We start from the raw sequence: 26,559 nt of genomic DNA on the forward strand, positions 1-26,559 counted from the left end.
CTTCAGTTTTCTCACAATGGAGACATTATTCCAGCCCTCCAAGAGGATCAGATAACATTATAGATTTGAAAGCACTCTGTAATTAAATTACTAAATTTAATAAATTAAACTAATAAATTCTAAAGCAGTCCCTTTGTAACAAAAATTGGGAATTGAGGGGCACCTGGGTGGCTCAGTCGGTTAGGCGTCCGACTTCAGCTCAGGTCATGATCTCATGGTCCATGAGTTCAAGCCCCACGTTGGGCTCTGTGCTGACAGCTCAGAGCCTGGAGCCTGCTTCAGATTCTGTGTCTCCCTCTCTCTGCCCCTCCCCTGCTTGTGCTCTGTCTCTCTGTCTCAAAAATAAATAAAAACATTTTAAAAAAATTAGGAATTCCCACCAACAGTGCAAGAGGGTTCCCGTTTCTCCACATCCTCTCCAGCATCTATAGTCTCCTGATTTGTTCATTTTGGCCACTCTGACTGGCGTGAGGTGATACCTGAGTGTGGTTTTGATTTGTATTTCCCTGATAAGGAGCGACGCTGAACATCTTTTCATGTGCCTGTTGGCCATCTGGATGTCTTCTTTAGAGAAGTGTCTATTCATGTTTTCTGCCCATTTCTTCACTGGGTTATTTGTTTTTCGGGTGTGGAGTTTGGTGAGCTCTTTATAGATTTTAGATACTAGACCTTTGTCCGATATGTCATTTGAAAATATCTTTTCCCATTCCGTTGGTTGCCTTTTAGTTTTGTTGGTTGTTTCCTTTGCTGTGCAGAAGCTTTTTATCTTCATAAGGTCCCAGTAATTCACTTTTGCTTTTAATTCCCTTGCCTTTGGGGATGTGTCGAGTAAGAGATTGCTACGGCTGAGGTCAGAGAGGTCTTTTCCTGCTTTCTCCTCTAAGGTTCTGATGGTTTCCTGTCTCACATTTAGGTCCTTTATCCATTTTGAGTTTATTTTTGTAAATGGTGTGAGAAAGTGGTCTAGTTTTGAGATGCTCTAAATAAGTTAGGCTTCAAAGTTCAAACTCTAGTTAGAAATATTTTAGGTACAAGGGGGAACCTGGGTGGCTCAGTCGGTTAAGCATCTGACTTTACCTGCAGTCATGATCTAACGGTTGGTGAGTTCGAGCCCCACATCGGGCTCTCTACTGTCAACACACAGCCCACTTCGGATCATCTGCCCCCCTCTCTCCCTGTCCCTCCTCTGCTTGTGCCTTTGCTCTCTCTCTCTCTCTCTCTCTCTCTTTCTCTCAAATATAAACAAACATTAAAAAAAGAAAGAAATAGGGGCGCCTGGGTGGCGCAGTCGGTTAAGCGTCCGACTTCAGCCAGGTCACAATCTCGCGGTCCATGAGTTCGAGCCCCGCGTCAGGCTCTGGGCTGATGGCTCAGAGCCTGGAGGCTGTTTCCGATTCTGTGTCTCCCTCTCTCTCTGCCCCTCCCCCGTTCATGCTCTGTCTCTCTCTGTCCCAAAAATAAATAAATGTTGAAAAAAAATTAAAAAAAAAAAAAGAAATATTTTAGGTACAAGGAATCTTTCTACCAGGCAGAGTGGTAGAGCACATGTTGGGAAGCTCAAAATTCATAAGCCTTGACCCAAGAGAAGAACTCATAGAACAGAGAGAAGCATGTGTCATCATTCAGGCACTTAGAGGGCACAAAAATGCCCTGTTCAGATGACACTTAGGCCACAGATTTTTAAACTTTTCCTCTAAAAAAAAAAAACAAGAAAAGGGGCACCTGGGTGGCTCAGTCGTTTAAGTGTCCAACTCTTGATATTAGCTCAGGTCATGATCTCGCAGATTATGAGTTTGAGTCCCATGTTAGGCTCTGCACTGACAGCATGGAGTCTGCTTAGGATTCTCTGTCTCCCTCTCTATCTGCCTCTCTCCTCTCAAAAATAAATAAATAAATAAACATTAAAACACACACACACACACGAAAAAGAACTCCATAAAGTTAAAGGATAAGCTGTCAGATTAGGAGACAATACTTACTATACATGTCTGTAGTAGACAAAGTATAAATATGCAGAATACGTAAAAAGTCACTGTAACTCATTAATAAAAATAAGCAAGTGATATGAACAGGCAATGTTTTAAATTTATTTATTTTGAGAGAGAGAGAGAGCACAAGTTGGGGGGGGGTTGGCAAAGAGAGAGGGAGACAGTGAATCCCAAGCAGGCTCCACAGGATCAGGGCAAAGCCCGATGTGAGGCTCCAACTCATTAACTGCAAGATCATGACCTGAGCTGAAATCAAGAGTTGGACGTTTAACTGAGCCACCCAGGCACCCTGAATAGGCAATTTGTTTTTTTAAATTTTTTTTCAACGTTTATTTATTTTTGGAACAGAGAGAGACAGAGCATGAACGGGGGAGGGGCAGAGAGAGAGGGAGACACAGAATCGGAAACAGGCTCCAGGCTCTGAGCCATCAGCCCAGAGCCTGACGCGGGGCTCGAACTCCCGGACCGCGAGATCGTGACCTGGCTGAAGTCGGAGGCTTAACCGACTGCGCCACCCAGGCGCCCCTGAATAGGCAATTTGTAAGAGAAACTATAACTGGTCAATAAGTGGATATAATGAGAAATATGTAAATTAGAGTAAAAGAAAAACGGGATACTATTTATCTATTTCCCATCACATTGGCAAAAAAGAATTTGAGTTTGAGAATATTGAGTGCTGGAGAAAATTTAGGGAAACTATATCTCACATGATGCTGTTTAGAGTGTAAATTAGTACAGTTTTTGTTTAAAGCCCCAAAGCTAAGGACAGCATGTGTTTGAAACACTGCCCCACATTCTAAAAATAGCTGCAGACATGGGGCACCTGGGTGACTCAGTCAGTTGAGCATCTGACTCTTGATTTCAGCTCAGGTCATGATCCTAGGGTCATGGGATCGAGCCCCAAATTGGTCTCCGTGCTGAGTATGGAGCCTGCTAAAGATTCTCTCTCTCTCTCTGCCCTTCTCCCCTGTTTGTGCTCTCATTCTCTCTAAAATTAAAAAAATGTCATATTCATGTAGAATATAACATCATTTATATAGAAAGAATAGCATAATACTGTATATTTTCTGTGAAACATATATATGTACAGGAAATCCTGGAAAACTACTCACCAAATTGACAACAGACATTATTTCTAATGAGGGAGGAAGAGAAGTAATTAGGAATGGGGAGGGGAGGGGAACATGGTTGAAGAAATTTCCCCTTGTCTGTAAGATACTCTTAAGTACATTTGTGCATTATTTTTTTTAATTTTTAAAAATAATTTTAAGAATTTACATCCCTGAGGATCTAGATCCCAACAGCCAGTACAAATGCAAAAGTTTGTGAATATCTCTTATTTAATCTCAAAAATTCATGTCAATTCTGTACTCCATAATATGTTTGTTTTATTTGAGAAACTTAACAGGTGAGCATAGGGGAAGGGAAGGAAAAATAAGATAAAAACAGAGAGGGAGGCAAAACATAAAAGACTCTTAAATACAGAGGACAAACTGAGGGTTGATGGTGGAGAATTGGATGATGGGCATTAAGGAGGGCACTTCTTGGGTGCTGGCTTTGGCAGCACATATACTAAAAAAAAAAAAAAAAAAAAGGAGGGTACTTGTTGGGATGAGCACTGGGTGTTGTATGTAAGTGATGAATCACTGGATCCTATTCCTGAAGCCAAGACTATACTGTATGTTAACTAACTTGAGAATAGAAGTATATATATGTTTGTTTTAATACAAACCTGATGTCTGCAATGTTTACTTATTGGTTAAATTACACAACTTTCTCACCACCACCATACCAAGAATAATAATAATCTTGGCGCACCTGGGTGGCTCAGTCAGTTGAGCGTCTGACTTCGGCTCAGGTCACGATCTCACCATCCGTGAGTTCAAGCCCTGTGTCAGGCTCTGTGCTGCCAGCTGAGAGCCTGGAGTCTACTTCAGATTGTGTCTCCCTCTCTCTCTGCCTCTCTCCCACTCTCTCTCTCTCTCTCTCTCTCTCTCTCTCAAAAATAAACATTTTTTTTAAAAAAAGAATAATAATCTTGGTGTAAAGTTGATACTCCAAGATTCATCATGTACCTGTGGATTTGGGTCTTTCATGGTATATCATCATGTTCCCAGGGGTTACTTGAACTTTGGGGAAAGAGGCAACAGAGCCTGGTCAGGCATTTGTCATTGTGAAGCCTAGTGCTGTGAGGACACATATCAAGTAACAAGCTCTTGATAAAGGGTTTTGCTTGCAGTCTAGCATGGCCTTGATGGGTGCCAGTTTGTTCTTGTACACAAGAAGTCACGAGGCTCAGGAAACCTCTCAGCAGCCAGTTGCTCTGGATTTCCAGAGTCTCCATGAGCGGGGAGTACTAAAGGAGAAGATTCTGATCTTTTGAGACACAAGTACGGGGGGGACCCAGTTCTGGTTTCCCATTTTACCTTCCAACATCACCAGGGAGATTCTGGATGGGTCAGGTGGCCACCACTCAAAAAGGAACGTTCTAACTAGGCAAAGTTTCCCACAAACTTGCCCCATCATGACAGCCTTTGCCTCAGGGACCCCCTCTCTCATTCAGGCAGCCACAGACCATGTCACAAGGTCACTTCCCTCAATGCACAAGCTCAAGCCAGGGTAACTTTATGTAGAAGGAACCTGTGGAGGGTGTGAAAAGAAATTTTCCTGATAGAACTCCAACAAAGGGGAGCAAAGACTGAGGGCAGCAGCTGAAGAGCTGTGACAGCCATCCCATAGGCTGCTCCCGGCAGTAACAGAGCATGGCAGGGACACAAAGGCAGGCCCCTTCTGAGCACACGCAGCCTCCTTCCACAGGTAGCTTGTAGAGAAACCCCCACAACTACTGAGGACACTGCCACCCAACCTTCCTGCTGTCTCTCCTTCACTCAGGGTCAGACTGCCATCACAATCTGACAGCCCCATTTGCTCCCACATGGGCATCTTCCTTCATAAAATCCTTGCACATTTAATGCTGTCTTGACATCTGTTTCTCAAAGTACCCAATTCCTCAGAAAGTGGCTTTGGGCTCTTGGACATCACCAGCTCATGACAGGGAGTGCAATGGAATGCACCTTGCAAAGACGTGCTGAGGTCAAGAGAGGATAGGAGAAGGTGGTTTGGGGGAAATTCCTGTAGGGTGAGTGAGAGGCAAAAGGCATTCCTAACAGTTGTGTGCTTTGGTGCTGCAGGGACCCCAGGAGTTCAGTAGGGCCAGAGTGAAGATGTATGCAGGAAAGTGGCACAAGATGAGCTGGAGAATAGCAGGGTATCTCAAATGCAGGGCCAAATATCTAGGGCTTTTTCTTGCAGGCAGCAAGGAGTTTTTGAAAGTTTTGAGCAACTGGATCATAGGACAACATTTGTGTTTTTAGAAAGATTAAATGGGTCGGGGCGCCTGGGTGACTCAGTCGGTTGGGCGTCCGACTTCGGCTCAGGTCATGATCTCGTGGTCCGTGAGTTCGAGCCCCGTGTCAGGCTCTGTACTGACAGCTCAGAGCCTGAAGCCTGCTTCGGATTCTGTGTGTGTCTCTCTCTGACCCTCCCCCGTTCATGCTCTGTCTCTCTCTGTCTCTGTCTCAAAAATAAATAAACGTTAAAAAAATTAAAGAAATATTAAATGGGTCAAGAATGAAAGCCAGGTGGACAATAAGGAGGTTACTAGGCCTGGCGATAGGTCATTTGTCTTTCACACAGATTTAATGGGGAAAGAGTCTGAATATAATCATCTCTATTAATGCCACTGGATTTCACAACCAACTAACCCTTATATTTTACTTTCTATCATGAAACAACTTCTCAAATTAATCCTTTCTCCCCAGACCTATTCCTCTGGGAGACACAGCCAGACCTTGAGGCCTCCCTTATCCTACCCACTTTCTTTTCTCTCTAACCCCCAAGAAAATTCCCATATTGGCACCAGGTTCCAGGACTCCCCAGGCCCTTTCACACATCAGCAGCAGCATCCCTGACCTGGGAGAGCAAATGGCCCCACACCATCAACTTCTCTCATGACAGGAGGGGCAGTAGCCTCTAATCCCACCTGCCTGAGTCCCCCAAGGCCTCTCCAAGTAAGAGGGACTCTCTGGGCGTCAGTGGTTACTCCAGAGTCCAAGAAATGGGCCTTTGAGCTAAAACCAAAGAATGTGTGAACCAGGAAGTAAGCAGTGAGGGGCCAATGGGTGGAGGGATAGGGGAATAGCTTTCTATTCTCCACAAGCAGCAGGGCCCAGGCTGGAGTTAACATCAGGCTTTTCCTCTTGGTTGGCAACTTGGGGTATTTCTTCAACGTCCAAGACACTCAGTAAATATATTCCAGAGTCAGAGAGAAATAGTTGGGGATCAGTTTATTCACTCGCATGGGCTCTGGCAGTTTTCAAATGGCTGTTGATCTCCAGAGGAATATATTGTGGTTTTCCTATGCCTGAGAGCTAATAGTTATCGATAACTGACTCCGTATAACGGAAGCTGATTGAAGAGACCAGTGTCTTAAGTCAGCAGTTCTCCAGGTGACCCCACTTGTAACCTGCAGCAAGAGCATCACCCTAGGAACTCATTACAAAAACTAAATTTTGGTCTGCCCCCAGACCTAGTGAACCAGAAACTCAACACTCTGCTTTAACAAGTCACTGTTACATGCTTTGAAAATGTGGTTTTGATGCCTGGCCAAGTTGGAGAACCACTAAGTGAAAGATCTTTCTGTATGGTGAATCTGGAACCCCTGCCCCAAGGCCACCAAGAAGGAGGGGAATGTGAGGGGAATGCGAGGGGCTCCTTGCTCTACAGAGTTCTTCAGTCCCCCTTCCCCCATATTCCTGCCCTTTTCACTCCTCCCCTGAACTTCAATTTCTTCCTGGAATCCTTGGGCTTCCTGGTTCCCAAACTGGAATTTCCTCACTGACCTGACTTTAGATCTTCCTTCCCCACAGCCACCCAGCCCCTGAAACCCTTAACTTCTCAGAAATTTTGGAGTCCCGAGTTCCCAGTCCCCAACCCCCTTGGCCCTGCCTTCAGCCCTCGCAACCTGTCCCCTGCCCACCCATCTCCTTTCAGGCCTGCAGGACCTTGCACCCCTCCCCAATCCGGCAGGCAGCTCAGGCCTCCTCACCATCAGGCCCCACAAGCAGCAGCGGCTGAGCATTTTTGCCCTTGTCGTGCCAGCACACGTCAAAGAAGGGGTACACAGGCCCGGGCAGGCGCTCGTGGAAAGCAAAGAGCTGCTCGAGGGCATCAGCGTTGCTGGCATCATAAAAGGAGAGGATGCCATCGCCAAAGCTCAGGTAGATCCCAATGCGCAACGGCCGCCTCTCCGGGGTGCGCAGCGCGCGCGGTTCCTTGGCTTCAACATGCGCCTCCAGGATCTTGCCTTCGCGTAGCCCCAGCAGCCAGAGGCCCTGCGAGGGCACAGCGTGCAGCCGGCCTCGGCGGCTGGCCTGGGCCAAGATCACGCCTAGTGCCCAGCGTGGCTTATCGCCCACTTCCACCTCCCAGTAGTGCTCGCCATCAGACAGCAGCTGGTGTGCCACCACCGCCACGGCCTTGTCAAACTGGCACGGGTCCTCTCCGGCCGGGGGCGCCTTCTGGTCCAAGCACTCCACGCGGCGGCCGGAGGGAGACACCACCAAGCTCGGGTGGGCCGTGCTCGGGTCAAAGGTCAGTTCCTTCATAGCTGCCAGGGGAAGAGTGGTCAGACCCTTACATGTTTGCCTCCTGTGAGCTTCTCCCAACCAATTTAGGGGCCTGTCTGCTCTAATCCCCCCAATATCTTTGGTTAGTGAGCCCCTTCCTCTCTGCTTCTGGCCTGGGCCAAAGACTGTACCTCTCTGAGTTTCAGTCTGCTCAGCTGAAAAACAAAGCCATAACTGACTTCCTCCACAGTAGGAAGGCATTTAAGTCAGTATGTGGATGCAAGGCATTTAAGTCAGTATCTGAGGCCCAGGTCACAAAGCAGGAGGGAGTCAGGAAGCCTGGTCCTAGGTCAGTCCCCACCTCACCCAGCTGTGTGACTTCAGTCAGTCTTGAGCCAGTCTCTGGGCCTTAGTCTTGCCTTGGATAAAACAGAACCCGCCTCCATTCCCACTTCCCCTCAAGGCAGTTAGGGCTGAGCCAGCCATGTATATGAGTCCTGGAGTTCTACAATCTATGGCACCTCACAGCAATCTGGCTCTCACGGAAAGGAAGCAGAGAGCCCTTGAGCCTCCCCAGCCACAGGCCACCAGAGTCAGTGTCTGGCCCTGGCCAGTCCCCCAGGGTGCCAGCAATGCAGATCCTCAGCCTCCAACTAGCAGGGATTATCATCTCCACTGTCCAGAAGAGGCAGGAACTGACCAGGGATCACCAAGGCTCAACCCCCAGCCCTAGCCTCCCCTCCTTGCCAGCAGCAGCAGCTTTTTAGTAGGCAGAGTCCTCCCCATGTCAGTCACCCACCCGTAAACCCCATGCCCTCAAAGTTCCTTCTCTGAGCACATGTTACGAGGGTTCAGGGGAAACCCCAGAAGTAACGGGGCAATGGGTACCTTCTCTGATGACTTCCCCAAGTTGGGACTGAGGCTTCTCTGTGTGTAGCTGGAGCCTCCCCTCAACCACACAGTTACAAACAGAAACCCGGAGATAGCACCTCCCAGTACCTGGCATCAGAGCCCGGAACATCTTCCTCCACACCTGGAATTTGAAGTCGTCTGAGATGACAGGAAGCTGGATGTCCAGCCGGGCAGGCGGTGGTGATTCCGCCAGGATCTTCTGTAGCCTGGAGCGGGGAGGGAAAGGTGGGGGGAGGTGTCTGTGGGGGGACTTCCTGGAGGAGGCATGGGGTGGGGGTGGGGGGGACAAGAGATGTTATCCCAAAGAGAGGAGGACAGGGGCCATGGTGTGGAGTCCCAGGATCTCTCCTGCATCATACCCTGCCCTAACACTCTGTCAGAGTTTCAGTTTGGAAAGACAAAAATGTTCTGGAGAGAGGTGGTGGCAACATACTTAATGCCGCTGAAATTAAAATGTACACTAAAAAGAAAAAATAGTTAAAATGGAAAATTTTATATCATGCATATTATACCGTAATTTTTTTTTAAGAAGAACCTTTTGTTGGGATAAGGTCCACACTCCTCAGCCCTTCAGTCTGCTCCCACCTACCACACCGACTTTGTCTTCTCTCCCTCTTACCAGTCTTGGCACCTGCTGTTCCCTCTGCCTGTAGCACCTCTTCCCCCAGCTCTTCACCTCTCCTTGTCATTCCTCCAGTGGCCCACCAAATGTGCACTCTACTGGGAAGCCTTCCCCGGCCACCCCTTTCCTGCCACACAGCACTAAGCTGTGTCCCTGCCCACATCTGTCCCCAGCGCCAGTCTGGAAGGTGCCTGAGGAGAAGGACCAGGTCAGGTTCCTTTCTGTGCTCAACGCAAATGCAGGGAGATCAAGGTGGACAGAATAGGGGTGTGTGAGCTTCCTGTGGTTAGAGGGTTGGCCGGCCAGTGTCCCTGAAGACTAGGGCAATTTGGGAAAAGGGGAAGAGACAAGTTGGTCTCACCTGCTGGTCACCAGGCAGTATTTCTAGAAAGAGAGAAAAAGAGAACGGAGGTGAAGCAGGCAGGGGAGACACTGGAGACTTATGAGAATGGGTGGACCAGCAGGAATGCTGAGTGTGGTGTCAGGAAGACTCAGAAAAGCCCAAAGAAACCCAGAATTCGAAGCCAACCCTAGCCCTTTACCTCTGTGTGAATTAAAAAAATGTACCCCGCCTTCTTCAAGAAACCAATTCCCGGGCGCCTGAGTGGCTCAGTTGGTTAGGCGACCAACTTCGGCTCAGGTCATGATCTCGCAGTCTGTGAGTTCAAGCCCCGCATCGGGCTCTGTGCTGACAGCTCAGAGCCTGGAGCCTGCTTCAGATTCTGTGTCTCCCTCTCTTTCTGTGCCTCCTCTCTCTCTCTCTCTCTCTCTCTCTCTCTCTGTCTCTCTCAAAAATAAATAAACATTAAAAAATTTAAAAAAGAAGAAACCGATTCCACCTGGTAGAAGATTATCCAAATAAATACACAAACCTCCAATGTCTATGACAGGAATGGTGCCCACTAAGATTCAGTGTCTGTGCAGCGTCTAGCCTAAACAACCATAACAGCAGTCCTGGGGACCACCCCTCCTTGATGCATGACCCTGACTCTGTCCCTGTCCCTCTCTGGGTCCTGAACTCTGGTTGAGAGGCAGAAAGGGAAGGTCATCCAGTGCTCACCATGAGGAACTCAGTCTGTGGCTTGTCCGCCACCTCCTCCAGCACCTTCTCCATCTGCCGTAACTGCTCCAGGTAGGAGTTCAGGCTCCCCAGCTCCCGCCGCAAGGCAACCCCTGCCTCACCCCGCACGCGCTCTGCCTCACGGTCCAAGGAGCCCTCCAGTGCAGCCAGGAACACCCGCATCTTGCCCAGCTGCTCCCCGACAGCCCCCCGGAACTGACGCACCGTCTCCTGTGGGAGCAGACAGGCAAAATCCCTTGGCTGGGACCCCCAGCCTGGATGCCCAGTCCCCAGGGTCTGCCATGCTGAGCCCCTCACCTCCACCTCCAACAGCTGATGTTCCAGCACAGCCACACTCTTCTCCTTGCGCATACACGCCTCCTGCAACTGCATCTTCTGCTGTGGCAGCTGCGTCTGGGGGGGATGAGGCATAAAGAAGTGATGCTGCTGTCGCCCCCCCCCAACCAAACCCTCACCTCCCACCCTAAACCTGCCATCTCTGGCTCAGCCTCAATGCCAGCTCCTCCTCCAGCCAGGCTGACATCTTACCATTCCCCAAACTCATGTGCAGATCTTGCCAGTGTCTAGAATGCTTACCCTCCCATTGTGTATTTAAGGAAGTTCCCCATGGCCTTGCCTTCCCTGATCCCACCCCCTCAGCAGTCAGCACCCCTAGCACAGGTCTTTGTGAGAGTGCAAACACAAATGTGGGGTCCTCCACCAAACAGGGGTACAGTGGTGGCACACAGCAGGCTTCACAGGGTGAGTGTAGGTTGTATGAAGAAGAAATACGGCCTCCCCCTCTCCCTGGGCTTTACCCTATCCTTAAAAGCAGAACATTAGCAAAACACCCCAATCGGCCTTCCTGCACACCTGAGGGCTGTGGCAATTTAATAAAAATGTCTGCTGCGTTGGGGCACCTGGCTGTCTCAGTCAATAAATCATGAGACTCTTGGATCTCCAGGGTCGTGAAGTCCAGCCCCACCTTGGGGGATAAATGTTACAAAAAAAAAAAAAGTCTGCTGTATCAGCCAATTAAACACATCTGTAGGTCTGTCAGTTGGTGAGTGCTGAAACGCAAGTGTAGGGAAACTCCTAATAGCTCCAGCCAAAGTCATTCTTCTCCACAAGGAGAATCTGACGGCTCCAGTCCTGCTTCCATGGCTTCCAGCCTCAGTTTCCTCTTTTGCAGAATGTGAGCAGTCACCCTCACCTCACCTGTGGTTATGACAAATTGGCGGCCTTCTCCCCACTCCCCCTAAGGGAAACTGAGACTTTCTAGGCTCTATCTGCGTGTGAGTCCACGGCTGGCGGTAGCCCCAGGATTGGACCATGGAGACCATGGTCACCTGGCCAGGCGCCAGGTCCGTCTCCTTCCTGGGACGCCCTCCTGGGCAATGGCCCCGCCTGCACAGGACAGAGAGGGCCTGGTGGCTCTCAGCATGGAGCCGTCAGAGGTTCAGAGGCGGCAGGGCTAAGCCATGAGGCAGAAGTGCGACCAGAACCCCTGACTCCCAATGTGCTCAAGAAGTTCAAACTGAAGCGAGGGGAGGAGCCGCTCCCGGAAGGCTTTCAGAACATCCCGCCCGGGTCGCTGGGCTGCTGGGCCTCGACATGCTGTGATCTCACCTACAAGCTGGACACCCTCTGCCGCGAGGACTATGAGCTCAAGGCAGTCCTGCTGCGCGACATCGGTATGCAAGAAGAGACCGCAAGGTTTCAGGGGATGGCGTGAGTCCCGGCAGATCCCATTCAACCACTCTTGAGTCCTGAGGACACATGGTCTGTGGACCCAGTCCCTCTTCATCACCAGGGACCCAGGCATTCAGCCACGCCCCAGCCTTCCTGTCTCCCTCCTCCTTCAGACTTCTTCCTGGCGTCCCTTCTTCAGAATTCCTGCCAGCCCCTCCACGCGGCCAGGGCATACCCTGACAGGAATGTATCCTGCCCCACCTGCCCCTTCGAGGCTCCTGGGTCACCTGGTGCTCTGTTCCATTTTGCAGACTCTATTCTCTCTTTGCAGATCTCTCTCTCTCTCCCTCTCTCTCTCTATTCTCTCTTTGCAGATCTCTCTCTCCCTCTCTCTCTCTCGACCAGATTGGGAGTTCTGGGGTTAACAGCAAAGGTGAGCCTGGATTAGGAAGGCTCCTGGGAAGAGGAAGTTCCTGCACTGATCTAGGGGACCACCAGTCAGCACTGAACAGAACTGGGCAAGGCAGGAGCTGGAGGAATGGTGAGGCTGGTTCCCTGGAGGAGTCTGGAAGCCTCGAATATCAGCCTGAGGAGGTGGTCTACCCTTTTTAGAAGTCTGGGGGCCTGGGGTGCATGAGTGGCTCAGTCAGTTAAGCGTTAGACTTCTGCTCAGCTTATGATCTCAGGTTTATGGGTTGAGCCCTGCACGAGGCACTCTACTGTCAGCACAGAGCCCGCCAGCTTCGGATACTGTGCCCACCCCCACCCCCACCTTCTCTCTCTCTCTCTGTCTGAAAAATAAACATAGAAGGAGGAGGAGGAGGAGGAAGAGGAGGAGAAGGAAGAAGAAGAAGAAGAAGAAGAAGAAGAAGAAGAAGAAGAGGAGGAGGAAGAGGAAGTCGTCCTCGTCTGGGGACCAAGCAGAATCGCTGCAGTGCAATGCTGATGTTTGTGGGCAAAGATAATCCGCAGAATCCCACCCAACTCCTCATTCAGGAGAAGACAATGGCAGCTTCACTGCGGGGGAGGAAGGACCGCTGCCTGCCTCCAGAACCCGCCTCTTCCAGCTCCCCACAGCTGTCCTTTATTCTTCCACAGCCCAACAAATGCTTCATGACACCTTGAGGGGCCTGTGTAGACACATACTCTCCCTCAGCTACATGCCCTCAGATGTGGCACACGTCTGACATGGACGAACCAGCGTGAGCCTGCGTCTCTGTTTGCTAATGTCTGGGTGTCTTTTCTGGGCACCCGTGGCAATTGCAAACCTTGGGGTGCCCACAATTGTGTGTGGGCTCTGGAAGCGTTCTAGACTTCCAGCTCCATCTAGAAAAACAACCTGGTTTGGGGTCTCGGTGCCAAAGGGGGCCTGCGCACAGACCTGCGTTGCCCTCCCCGCCAGATATTGTGACCCTTAGGCCCGCACAAGTTTTGCAGCTCCGAGGAGAACGTGGGCGAAGCAGCCTAGCCGCCTCAGCCGGAGGCCCCCAGCCGCCTGACCTGGCCCCAAGCCCCGCCCATCTAGTCATTTCCTCCCGGGCCTCCACCCAACTCGGCTTGGTGGCGGTGGCCCCCGCGTCTCTGGGCGCGCTCCAGTAGCTAAGCCCGGAAAATCTACGTTTGGGCCGCAGCCCCTGAGCGCCTCCTCCAGGCTCCTGGCTCGGCCCCGGCAGGCTCCGCCTTCAGCTCCTCAGCCCGCATTCCCGAGCGGCCTCGCCCCGCCCGCGTCCCCCGAAACTCCAGGCGCCCTGGGCCCTGAAGCTCAGAATCCAGGTCCATGCAGTGACCTCCAGATCGGCCAAACTCCGCTCCAGCCAACAACCTCGTCCCACCCCGGTCCCCGCCACCGCCCCCCACTGCCGCCTGAGGCCTCCCGAGCCCCGCACCTTGAGGCGCGCATGGGCTTCGGCGGCGGGGAGCAGGCGGTGGCCGCGGTGCGAACCGAGCGAGGCGCACACGCCGCACACGAGCGCGCGGTCCTGCTCGCAGTAGATGCTGAGCGGGTCTAGGTGCTCCTCGCAGTGGCCCTGCGGCACCTGCGCCAGCCCCTCCACCAGGCGCGCCAGCTGCAGGTTGGTGCTGAGCGCCTGTGGCCGCGTGAGTGCCTGGCAGCACGGGCAGGGCACAGTGCCGTCCGCCGCCGGCTCCCCCGCCACGCGGCTCAGGCAGGCTCGGCAGAAGCTGTGGCCACACTCGGCCGTCACAGGCGCGTCAAACAGCTGCAGGCACAGCGGGCAGGACAGCTCCTGGTGCAGGAGACCGGGCGCGGCCGACATGACGGACCTGAGGAGAGGAGGGGTCAGTCAGGGAGGCTCCGCGGAGCCGCGAGCTAGGCCCGGCCCCAGACCCAGACAGGGGGGATCCCCAGCCTATAAAGACCCCACATCTCATACACAAAAGGACTCTAGTTCTGGGCAAGGGGGAAGAGGGACTCAGTTTCAATCCCCAAAGCAGCCTCGGCTGCATTTCTCAGCTTCAGCCCCCAAAATTGCTTCTAAGAGGGACCTTGTCTCAATCCCAGGTCCTAAACCCGAGTTCCGGTTGCAGTCTTACCCACTGTCCTTCCCTGTCTTAACTCCAGGCCTCAGCCCCAGCCCCAAATTCCCCAGAGCCCCCAGGCCCTACCATTCTTTCACTCACCTCTCCAGGATCCCCAGCCCTCCCCTCCCCCACATCTCCAGGCCTCCCGAGGACCCATAGGACTCACAGGTCTGGATGGAGATCTTGGGCAAAAAGAGACTCCCAGGAGGCCCCGTCAAGGTCAGGCCTAACCTTACAGGGAGTCAAAGCTGTGTCTGAAGACAAGCAAGGGGCAAGCCGCAAACTCAGAGCAAGGACGGGAACTCACAGGGGCAGCTAACAGTGGACACCACCGGGAAGGCACACAGTGAATAATGGACAGACCCTCCCAGACTGAGCCCTGGCCCCAGGACTATATTTAGCTGCCCTGCCCACCCCTTCCCATCACTTCTGGAAACCGTTCTAAAAGTGAGGACTGAGTGGTCAGGGGACAAGCATCACATGTCAAGGCCACCTGTCCTGGCCCATCCCACTGTCCCTTCCCTGGCTCAGCCTGGAGCCAGAAATCACAACCAGCAGGGAGGCAGGGCCTGTCATACCACAGAAAAAAAAAAAACAAAACAAAACAGGAACATGTTTGGGAGGAGTCTCTCCTTTCTCCTCCACCCCCACCTCCACACTCTCTAGCCTCCCCCTTCCCTGCCTGTGGTCCCTCCCCAGTTTGTCACCCACTTACTCCCCAAGTTTATGGCTCTCCAAGATCACACTGCAGGAGGACAGGACTTCAGCCCACCCTGAAAGCTTTTCTTCCTCCAGACTTGAGGAGAAAGGCTTTTCCCTGCTGGTCTTTCCAGTGCCCAGCAGAATCCCTGGGGCAAAGCCGGCTTCCCTAAGTGCTTGGGAAATGAATGTTAGAGGGACAGTTGAATAAATTAATGAACTGAATCCAGGGCCTGCAGCCGAGAAGTTGATTCTGCCCTGAGAGCTTCAGGCCTTTACATGCTTAGCCTTCGATTCTCAGTTTACGTATCATTCAGAATGAAAACCAAAGTCCTCACTGAGCCCTTCTAGGCCCTATGTTACTCTTCTCTCACCCCTCCCCACCTGCTCACTCCAGCCTTGGCCTTTGGGCTTGCTGTCCCCTCTGCCTGGAACACTTTTTCAAACCCCTGTACAGCTGGTTTCCTTCCTGTTCTGCCTCAGATCATTACCCGGTGTCACCTTTTCAGTGAGGCTTTTCCTAACTCCTTGATTTTAAATCTCACATTTCCCTTGCCTGTTCTATTTTCCCCCATAAAATGTATTACCATCTGACAAGCAATATTTTACTTATTGGCTCTTGAAAGTCTGATTCCTCCTACTGGAATATAAATTTTTTACACTGCTTGTCTCCAACCTAGAATAAAGTGTGTACACACTGCACGTACACAATAAATACTCAATGAATGAATAAACACACAAGCTCACTGGGTCCTTTTCTTTTGGCCTCGCAGTCACTTTCTCTCAGCTTTTCCCTGTATTTGTTCATTTCTCCCTCAATGGCATTCTGTCTTAATCTGAGTTTCTGCTTATGTTTCAGTCTTACTCTCCCCTTTGGACTCTCTTTTTGCCTCTTGGGTTTTTAATGTTCATTTTTATTAATTTTATCCCAAATGTGCACATGAGGTATTCTTTAATAAGAGACAGAGTTATTAAATATTTCCCAGTAAACAGTAAATGTACTGTGCCATAGGATGATGGGATGAGAGCCAGGTCAATTTTCCCATGAGGGTAGCCAGACACCTTATATGTGAGCAACAAGGAAGAATTCCTTTCAAGGAGTAGAAATCAACTGTTCCCCTCCCCTCCTTGAAGATCTTTTTATTGCAACTCTTTGCCAAGTAAATAAATCTCCCCAGAAGCCAGGTAGATCCCTGCCCATCTCAGCTCATCTTTTGTTTGATTTTTTTTATTTACTTATTTTTAATTTCAAGAATATATTTTATTTAACCTAATGTATCCAAGATACTATCATTTGACATGTAACCAATTTGAAAATTATTAATGTGGGGCATCCTACTGACATAGACCATGCAACTCTTGATTTCAGGGTAGTGAGTTTAAGCCCTATATTGGGCATAGAGCTAACTTTAAAAAAAATTTATTGGAGTGCCTGGATGGCTCAATCAGTTAAGCGTCCGACCCTTGATTTCAGCTCAGGTCATGATCTCATGGTTCATGAGTTCAAGCCCCACGTCTCTGTGCTAACAGCTTGGAGCCTGCTTGGAATTCTCTCTCTGCCCCTCCCCTACTCTGTCACACTCTCTCTCTCTCTCTCTTTCTCAAAAATAAATAAATTTTTTAAAAATATATTAACGAAGAGTACCTGGGTGGCTCAGTAGGTTAAGCATCCGACTTCAGCTCAGGTCATGATCTCACAGCTCATGGGTTCGAGCCCCATGTCGGGCTCTGTGCTGACAGCTCAGAGCCTGGAGACTGCTTCAGATTCTGTGCCCCCCTCTCTCTCTGCACCTTCCCCGCTCACACTCTCTCAAAAAATAAATAAACATTAAAAAAATTAATTATTAACAAAATATTTTACATTCTCTTTTTCATACTAAGTCTTTGAAATCAAGTGTGTATATTACACGTAGGGCAAATCTCATTTCAGAATAGCTTCATTTCAGGTGCTCAAGAGCCACATGTTTATAGTGGCTATCAAATGGGATAGCACAGCTCTATAATCTCAATGATCTTATAATAGATGAATATTAAAGATTGTCTTATTAAGCCTTGTTGATTAACTATAGATTTGTGCTTATGTGCTTGATCAAAATCCTAGGAAAATGCAGAATTTAGGGAGAAAAAAGAACTCTGTTATTTAAGCAGAGCATTCTTGTATTTGTCACTCTACAAAAGTTTTATTTATGAACTGAAACTCCCATTCCTTTTAATAATTTCTTAAATCCCAAAGCAGTGTCCAGATAAACAATGAATTGCAGTCACAAAAGCATAAGTAAACCTTAAATATGACAAGTCTTTGAACTTGTCTCCAAGCTCTGAGGCTCATTTTTTCTTGAATACTTGAAGTGCTTGCATGTTACATGCTGGCCCACTTAGGAAGATACCCCAGGCTTCCTGGCACCTCAGAGGCTTAACCTAGGAACATTATACAGGCTATAATCATTTAGGCCTCTCAGAAAGAGAAGTTTTATTATCTTTTGGATCATAGCAATTGACTACACAGATGACTACAGATTTTACCCTCAAGGTATTGAAAAGTCTTAAGAAGCTACCAGGGCTTTTTATGAGAATGCTGAGAAACCCAGGGAAGTTTGATTTCCCCAAACAGGAGGTGTGTGTCGGGGCGGGGGGGGGGGGGGGGGTGGTGGGGAACAAGAGCATATCTGGAGCTGGTCTCTAAAACCACAAACCACTTTACTTCCACTCAAAAGTCAAGAGGCCCCTGCATGGCTCAGTTGGTTAGGTATTCAACTCCGGCTCAGGTCATGATCACTCAGCTCGTGAGTTCAAGCCCTGCATCTGGCTCTGTGTTGACAGCTCAGAGCCTGGAGCCTGCTTCAGATTCTGGGTCTCCCTCTCTCTCTGCCCCTCCCCCATTCACACTCTGTCTCTTTCTCAAAAATAAAAAGTCAACATACTGAATATAGATCTCACCTGGAGTTTTCATCACTGCCAGGCTGAGGCTAAAGGTTTTGGTCAATAGGAGTTGGTGCCCAGGACAAGGAGGACAGTCAACTCAATCCCTCTTCATAAATGGGCCAGATTTGACAATGTAGACATTGATTGTCTACAGCAGTTTGGAGGATAAGAAGGGGCCAGGAACAAACAATATCTAGAGGAGGAAGAAGTAAGGACTTGTATGGCTAACCCTAAGAAGCTCTGTGAGGTCCCTGGGGCCCAGAGCTCAGAGGGGACAGATTTCAGCTTGCCCTAAGGGGAGCTTCCCAATGGCTGAAGTCATAAATGCCATCAGAGGTAAGACCTCCTTGTATTGGATAAATGCAGAAAGAAGGCAGAAATCCCCCAATCAGGGCCAGGGCAGAAGCAGGTCCTGAATGCTGATATCACAGACTCATGCTGGGCGTCCCCAGGAAGATCGCCTGCCTCTCTGGGCTCCAACACCTTCAGCCACAATATAAGGATACATAGGATAATAATACCATCCCTGTAGGGTTGTTATGAGGATTAAACCAGATATTATATTAAAACGCCAGGGACAGTATGCTGGCACCCAGGGGCTTAGGAGGCAGTGACTGCCACCACCAGACTCAAATCTTGACTCTGCTCTTTCCTCATGTGACTTTGGGCAAGTCATTTAACCTGATTTTCTCATTTATAAAATGGGAATCATGTAAGGATTTTTATTAAGACTCTTGGATTGTTATGAAGATTCAACAAGCTAATTCATATAAAGCGCTCAGAACGATGTCAGGCCCATAGGAAATGTTCAGTAAACATTGGCTATTGATATTACAATTATTATTACTAAGTATTCCAATGAATCTTCCCTACAACCCTGTAAGGCCAATAACATCATCCCTACTCCAGAGACTGGGGGAAGTGAGGCTCAGAAACCTTAACAATGACAAAATCACGCCATTTGCAACTATATGGATGGAACTGGAGGCTATTATGCTAAGCGAAATTAGTCAGAGAAAGACAAATATCATGACTTCACTCATGTGAGGACTTTAAGATACAAAACAGATGAATATAAGGGAAGGGAAGCAAAAATAATATAAAAACAGGGAGGGGACAAAACATAAGAGACTCTTAAATATGGAGAACAAACAAAGGGTTACTGGGGAGGTTGTGGGAAAGGGGGTGGGCTAAATGGGTAAGGGGCAGTAAGGAATCCACTCCTGAAATCATTGTTGTACTATATGCTAACTAACTTGGATGTAAATTTTAAAAAATAAATTAAAAAAAAAAAATGACAAAATCACCTACCATGTGCCAGGCCTGTTCCAAGTGCTTTACCATTCTTAATCCATTTATAACCTCATAACTTCATTTATAACCTTGTAACACCCCAGCATTGTTCCTATTTTACAAGGAGGCAATGAGGCACAAGATTAATAATGTTCTAGCAGTCTATGGTCCTTCTGGCTGCAGAAGAAGCAATCTGGTTCCAGCAATCAAAGGTCACTTTTGTTGGGGCGGGGGGGGGGGGGGGGGAGCACACCCAGGAGGCACCTTACCAGTACCAATAGCTCTGGCTCTAGTCCAGGGGGCAAGGGTGGGCCTGAGGTAAGACCTGGAGGTTCTTTCCTGCCAGAGATCAAAGCTCAGAGCTCTCTTTGAGCACTTCCCCCAGAAAAGGAGGTATTGAGGGAGAAGAGATTATCATGGCTTCCCAGAGAAATCCTCACCTATTCCTCACCTCCCCAGATGGAAATCACCCTGACAAGTGGGCTCTGCCTTTATCTCTGTGGGGGACCCTGGCCAAGTCATTGCCCTTCTCAGGGTCCTGATTCCCTATGGGCTGATGAGGTGAATGCATTAATGTTACAGATCGCAGACCTCAGAGACGGGCTGTGACCTCCCTAAGTCACACAGCTAAGAGAGGATCTGGGAATTGAATCTGAGTGGGTCTGACACCACTCATTTCCTGCTTTTCCCACTATTCCACAATCTTCTGAATGTACTAGTTCTAGAGCTTCCTGCAAAAAGGAGGAAGTTAATATCATTATTATAACATCTGCCCTCCATATTTGTGGACAGTCCAAAGGAGGAATCAATTTCCATATACATAATCTCTCCAAGCCATTTATCAATTTTTGAGGGGAGTGAGACTTTTAGGACTTTTAGGTGGTTGGAATTTGGGCCTATGGGTCAGATGGTTCAATCTGTGTTTCCTTGTTTACTACCACTGTCAGCTTCCAGAGTAATTTTATTATTTCTTAATTCTTAAATTTTAATTAATTTCTTAATTAAAATTTCTAAATTAAAAAATTAATTTCTTAAATTTTATTATTTCTTGGAAAAAGTGACTACTCTGAAAAATTCAGTTTTCTCCTCTGCAAAGCAGGTAAATACACACAGCTCACAGGGCTGTTTGGAGGTTTAAATGAGATCATGTATGTTAAGTGCTTAGCACAGTGCCTAGAACATAGTAAATTCCAAAGAATGGAAGTTGTTATTACAATTATTACTGCCTCCCACCAGCACTTACCATGTGGTTGTGCATCTAGTAGATGCTTAATACATCTTAGAGTAAAATAGATTCTCCAAAAACTTTGTTCCTTTCTGAGTTCACATCCACCTGCCAAAAAGTGTCCTTATTCTCACTGAGCTCCAGCCTGAAACCACTGGAAGGAGCGAGACTTCCAGTTCTAGGAGAGGAATAGCTGTTTTTCCAGCCCCTCCTCTCCTTCCCTATGACATCACACCAAAAGGCTAACACTTGCTCTGAAGAGACGTTGGGTGAAAATCACAGCCTGGATCTTCTGTGTCCCAGGCAGAATGTGTGTGTAAGCAAAAACATGACTGGGGTTGGACACCAGGAACAAGCTGGGCTCAAAAGGGTCCTGGGTAGTCACATGTAGGAACAAGGGAAGGACAAAATGTCACACCACCATGACACACATCCTCAATCTGATCACCTCCAAAAAAGCCACTTGTGAGAAGCCCACCCTCTACTCCTAGTCACAACTCATACTCCCCCAGAAGCAATTTCCTGCAGCCCCACAGTTTCCATTGAAATATGTTACATGGAGGGGGCACGTGGGTGGCTCAGTCAGTTAAGGTCTGACTTCAGCTCAGGTCATGATCTCAAGGTTCATGAGTCCGAGCCCTGCATGGGGCTCTCTCTGCTGTCAGTGCAGAGCCTGCTTCGGATCCTCTGTGTCCCTCTCTATCTGCCCCTCCCCATCCCTGGGCTCACCTGCGCACTCTCTCTCTCTCTCAAAAATAAACACTAAAAAAAAAAAAAAAAAAAGGAATATGTTACATTAAGTTTACTTAAAGCCAAGGCCATCCCATCCAAACAGGGGTTTAAGAGATACAGTCAGGGGCGCCTGGGTGGCTTGGTCGGTTAAGCATCCAACTTTGGTTCAGGTCATGATCTCACGGTCCATGAGTTCGAGCCCAGCGTCGGGCTCTGTGCTGACAGCTCAGAGCCTGGAGCCTGTTTCAGATTCTGTGTCTCCCTCTCTCTCTGCTCCTCCCCTGTTCATGCTCTGTCTCTCTCTGTCTCAAAAATAAATAAACGTAAAAAAAAAAAAAAAAGTAACTGCTTTCTTCAAAAAAAAAAAAAAAAAAGAGAGATACAGTCAAATGGCCATGTGGTCAAGAGGATCCCTGCTCTATGTAGGGGTTGAATCAGGCAATCGTTTTTAAAATTCCATTGTTCAAAAATCCAAAGCATTAAAGATTCTAACAAATGTGAAAAGAGCAGGTTTCTATGATTCTAGATTCCAGAATTCTTTTGTCATTCTATAAAAGCTTATAATGGTTAGAACCATGCCAAGCCCTGTGGTAGGTGCCAGGGACCACAGAGGGTCCTCAAGGAGCTCTCACTCTGGTGGGAAAACAGAGTGAACAGACACACTGTATGATAAAGGCATCATAAAGGCATCCTGCAGATACGTAAAGGAATAATTAGTTTTGTGCAGAGATGATAGAAAAATCAACAGGGAAGAGTAGACAGAGGACAAATTCAGAAGCTAGACAGACAAGCTATATGATCCCCTCAGCTATATGACTTTGGGCAAGTCCTTCAACCTCTCTGAGCCTCAGTCTTCTCACCTGTAAAATGGAGCTACTAGCCCCTGTCCCAAGGGGATTGTTGTCAGGATTAGAAATAACGTATGATCACAACCTAAAGCGGTTCTCAAAATTTTGTTATTTCTTTGAAAAAGTGACTACTGATGAATGTTGGGACAAGCAGGAACTCATCAAGCAGACCAGATGAGAAAAGAGGCCAAGCAGAGAACAGGTGCTGCATGTGGAGAGAAGTCCAGAGGCCAAAAAGATAGAAGATGCAGCTGAGGCGGTTAGCAAGGGCCTTGAAGGCCAAGCTGAGGAGCTTGGACTTGATTCTGAGGACACTAGGGAGTCACAGAGTTCTGAGCAAGAGGGGTAAGATCAGTGTGTAGGCTGGGAAGATGTAGCCTTTGGGCCACAGTGTACAAAATGAGTTGGAGGGGCGCCTAGGTAACTCAGTCGGTCAAGCCTCCAACTCTGACTCTTGATTTCAACTCAGGTCATGATCTCACAGTCCTGAGATCAAGCCCCAAATAGGGCTCCTCATTGAGCATGGTGCCTGTTTGGGATTCTCTCTCTCCCTCTATCTGCCCCTCCCCCACTCTCTCCCATGCACGTACTCTCAAAATAAACATTTTTTTAAAATGAGTTGGATATTCTGAAAAGATAAAGACCAGTGAAGAAGAACAATAATAAACAGCCATAAGTCAGGTGGCTCAGTCAGTTAAGCATCCGACTCTTGATTTTGACTCAGGTCATGACCTCACTACTCGTGAGATGGAGCCCCATGCTGCATTGAGGAACCTGCTTGGGATTGTCTCTCTCCCTCTCTCTCTGCCCGTCCCCTGCTCACTTCCTCTCTCTCTCTCTCTCTCTCTCTCTCTCTCTCTCAAAATAAATAAAATAAACTTTAAAAAATAGGGGCAACTGAGTGGTTCAGTCATTTAAGCATCTGACTTCGGTTCAGGTCATGATCTTGTGGCTTATGGGTTCTAGCTTCATGTCGGGCTCTGTGCTGACCACTCGAAGCCTGGAGCCTGCTTCAGATTCTGTGTCTCCCTCTCCCTCTGCCCCTCCCCCATTAACACTCTATCTCCCTCTCTCTCTCTCTCTCTCTCAAAAATAAACTTTTAAAAAATACAATACAATAAATAAAATAAACAGCCATCAGCCAAGGAACACTGGCTATTGGGCCACAAGTGCCAGCCATGGTGAGGATAATGGCACATAATACACCCAGACCATGTGAGTGCAACATGCACGAGGATGGAGAGTGGACCCTGCTACTGTGCTGGAAAGTCTTGAACACAACGTGTTGCAGGTAACAATGGCCTCATTTATCCCTTCATTCAGCGAGTCATCACTGAGCATCTACTAGGTACTCTTGATGCTGGGGATTCGGCAATGAACAAGACAGACAAGGTCTCTGACCTCACTGAGCTCACATTCTGATGGGGAGATGGATGTCCAATAAATGAATAAATGTACATGTCAGGGTCACATCAGTAAAAGGAAAGGTGATTGTTACAACCGAATTGAAATGGAAAAATGAAGGATTCCAACATCCACCTAAGAAGGAGAGCCAGGATTCAAACTAGGAACTGTACAGCTTCAAGTCCATGGTCTTTTAGCTCCTAGCAGCTGCCTCCCTTTGAACATTTAGATGCAAAGCACACCCTCCAGTTACCAGTATCCTCCTTTTAGCCACAAGGCCCCTTCATTCATTACTGACTCCACAAAGATTTATTGAACAACCATCATAGGCCAAGCGCTGTCTTAGATGCTGTGGATATAAGTGTCTGCACAAGCATGATTTACAGACTGGCAAAGAAGACTGATGCTAAACAAATCCACATAATTACAATTTAGTCACAATTGCTATGAGAGCAGGTGTTATGAACTAGTCTGGGAGGGATTCCAAACCTGGCCTTCCAGAGGAAGTGACATTTAACTGGAGCCCTAAAGTCTCAAGAATTTATAAGGCAAAGAGTGAAGGAAGAGACTTCCAGAGACAGGGAACAACACATGAAAGGCTTGTAGAAGCAAAGGAGTCTGGCACATTTAAAGAACTGAGAGGCCAATATGGTTGAAACTCAGAGATGGAGGGAGAGCAGGGTGTGACACAAGACAAGGCTAGTGAGGTCTGCGGGCACCAGACCAGCAGGGCCTTCCCAGACACAGTAAAGGCAACTTAAAGATTTGGGGCATAGCTTGGGCTCCGATGCCTATCCATGCCACCTTTCATTTGCTCTTCTAGATCAAGCCCCCTGGGCCCAGAGTGGCTCTCCACCTATGACTTTCCCTCATGAATTTTCTCAACTATTCATCACAAGTGTCTCATCATCACTTCCCTAGAAATTCAGCTCCTGAGACCAAATCCTGGCTGCCCCAGCATTTGGCAAGGTTTGAGAGGCCATCAAGTAGCCCATGTTATGCTGGAATACTTACTAAATGGATGCGTGTTATCCCATTTTACAGATAAGAAAACTGAGGCACATACAGAAAAAGCACACACAGCTATTCTCTACCCCTTTTTTTTACATCTCATTTCTCCCCAGCATGTGGGATTTGGTAAGCTACATGGTTCTGGATGTTAGGGTTCTATGATTCTAAAGATTCTATGACACGTAAGAGAGGATGTTAAGATTCAGGGAAACGTGGAGATTTTAGCGTTCTAGAATTCCAAGATTGTAAGACTTGGTGCTTCAAAAACCCAGGTTCCTGGTCGGTGCCAGCTACTGTAAACCTGGAGATGCAGGCGCTACCCCATGAGCCCCTCTCTTTGCCAGTCTCCGGGGTCTCACCTCGCGCGTCAGCTGGAGGACGCGATCCTGACGCCCCCCAATGGCCAGGCTACAGTCTGCAGGCCTTGGTGTGTAGGAACCAATGGGGTAGTCCGGCACTCTGTGCCCCTGGGTATCGGGCTGGGGCAAAGGCGGTTATTGGGAGAAGGCGGGGAGTTCCAGGTCCCGCCCCGGAGCAGACTTCCTGGTCCGCAGACAATCCAGGAGAGCGACTGCAGCAGGGGACCCGGGAGCCATGGGGTGCACTCGCGACGCCATCCTGGACGCACTGGAGAACCTGACTGCAGAGGAGTTCAAGAAGTTCAAGCTGAAGCTGCTTTCAGTGCCCCTGCGCGAAGGCTATGGGCGCATCCCGCGGGGGCCCCTGCTGTCCATGGACGCCATGGACCTCACAGACAAGCTGGTCTCTTCCTATCTGGAAGAGTACGGCGCAGAGCTCACGGCGCTCGTGCTGCGCGACATTGGCATGAAAGAGCTATCAGAGCGGCTGCAACAGATCACGCGCAAAGGTGAGCACTCTCCCTCCACGCTCTGGAGGGGCCCCAATCGCTGGGCCTCCTACATGCCCACACTACACCACCCCCACTCGAACGTTTGCCCCTTTGGGTTCTTTCGCTTTCTGTTCCTCCTACGGACTAAAATTGCAAAAACTCGTCCTGACCTCCTGTGCTTGGCCCTGATCTTGGCTTCTTGACCAAGGGGCCCCTGCCAGAGACTGGAGATAAGGTAGGAGGCAAAGGGGACCACTTGACTAATTTCCTTACAGACCAGGCAGCCGCACCTGCTGGGATCCAGGATTCTCACCTGAAGGCAGCCAAGCCAGGTGAGGCCTCCACACCCAACCTTTCCAGCCACACCCCACCACACACCCCACCCCTGCAGGCCTGCAGCTGTATCCCACAGCCAGGAACACTGAAGGTTGGGCCCTACCCTTCCCACTCACCTACATGCCCCTTTGGCCACCTCTGGTGGGAGGGGGTTCAGGGGAGGGAGAGATCAACAAAACAGGCCCCAGTATCTGCCCTGGGAACTGGCTCATCTGCTTTCCTCCATCCTGCCCCCAGCAATGCACTTTGTGGACCAGCACCGGATGGCCCTTATCACACGGGTCACAGATGTGGACGGGGTGCTGGATGCCCTGTACGGAAAGGTCCTGACAGAGGAGCTGTACCAGGCAGTGCGAGCAGAGCCCACCAATGCACTGAAGATGAGGAAGCTCTTCAGCTTCACTCCAGCCTGGAACGTGACCTGCAAAGATCTGCTCCTTCAGGCCCTGAGGGACACCCAGCCCTACCTGGTGCTTGACCTGGAGCAAAGCTGAGGTATCTTCGCCAGCAGTGGCCCCATGTACAACCCCTGGCAGTTCCAGCCAACTTACCCCATATGATTTTTCTTATGCATAATAGAGGAAAATCCAGCTCGTACTTGTGTGTTTTTCCTACTCCCAGCCTGAAGGTACATGCAGAGCTAAGGTACTTTATAAATGCCACAGAGGCCAAGTGAAGGCCTGTTCCTAGGGCAGCCGGCTCCCCAAACACTTCATCCTTCCTGCCTCAGTCACCATGAAATACCCCTCATTTACCATTTGGTAGCTCCTCCAGTGCTCTTCAGAGTCTGTCCTTGA

At 49.1% G+C, this 26,559-nt stretch overlaps 2 protein-coding genes across 4 annotated transcripts; one reads left to right on the plus strand and one right to left on the minus strand.

Moving 5' to 3' along the window:
* Positions 1-6,319: 6,319 nt before the first annotated feature.
* On the minus strand, positions 6,320-25,015 carry TRIM72 (tripartite motif containing 72). 2 transcript variants are annotated; one of them, XM_047087483.1, is made up of 7 exons: positions 24,936-25,015; positions 13,788-14,184; positions 10,528-10,623; positions 10,210-10,440; positions 9,511-9,533; positions 8,615-8,733; positions 6,320-7,656 (listed from the first exon to the last, which is right to left on the minus strand). In XM_047087483.1, the coding sequence occupies exons 2-7, from the start codon at positions 14,175-14,177 to the stop codon at positions 7,082-7,084; spliced, it is 1,434 nt and encodes a 477-aa protein (XP_046943439.1). In that variant the 5' UTR covers positions 14,178-14,184; positions 24,936-25,015; the 3' UTR covers positions 6,320-7,081. The 2 variants fall into 2 exon arrangements, with proteins under 2 accessions (XP_046943439.1, XP_046943440.1); XM_047087484.1 differs by lacking the exon at positions 24,936-25,015 and adding an exon at positions 16,787-16,825.
* A 66-nt stretch (positions 25,016-25,081) lies between these two features.
* LOC124517853 (apoptosis-associated speck-like protein containing a CARD) lies at positions 25,082-26,359 on the plus strand. 2 transcript variants are annotated; one of them, XM_047087485.1, is made up of 3 exons: positions 25,082-25,444; positions 25,702-25,758; positions 26,000-26,359. In XM_047087485.1, exons 1-3 carry the CDS (start codon positions 25,171-25,173, stop codon positions 26,254-26,256), a joined length of 588 nt encoding a protein of 195 aa, XP_046943441.1. In that variant the 5' UTR covers positions 25,082-25,170; the 3' UTR covers positions 26,257-26,359. The 2 variants fall into 2 exon arrangements, with proteins under 2 accessions (XP_046943441.1, XP_046943442.1); XM_047087486.1 differs by lacking the exon at positions 25,702-25,758.
* Positions 26,360-26,559: the final 200 nt, after the last annotated feature.

The sequence above is a fragment of the Lynx rufus genome, unplaced genomic scaffold (assembly GCF_022079265.1).
Source record: "Lynx rufus isolate CCGP_SWC_20201006 ecotype Redwood Valley unplaced genomic scaffold, mLynRuf1.p SCAF_23, whole genome shotgun sequence".
Taxonomy (NCBI): Eukaryota; Metazoa; Chordata; class Mammalia; order Carnivora; family Felidae; genus Lynx; species Lynx rufus.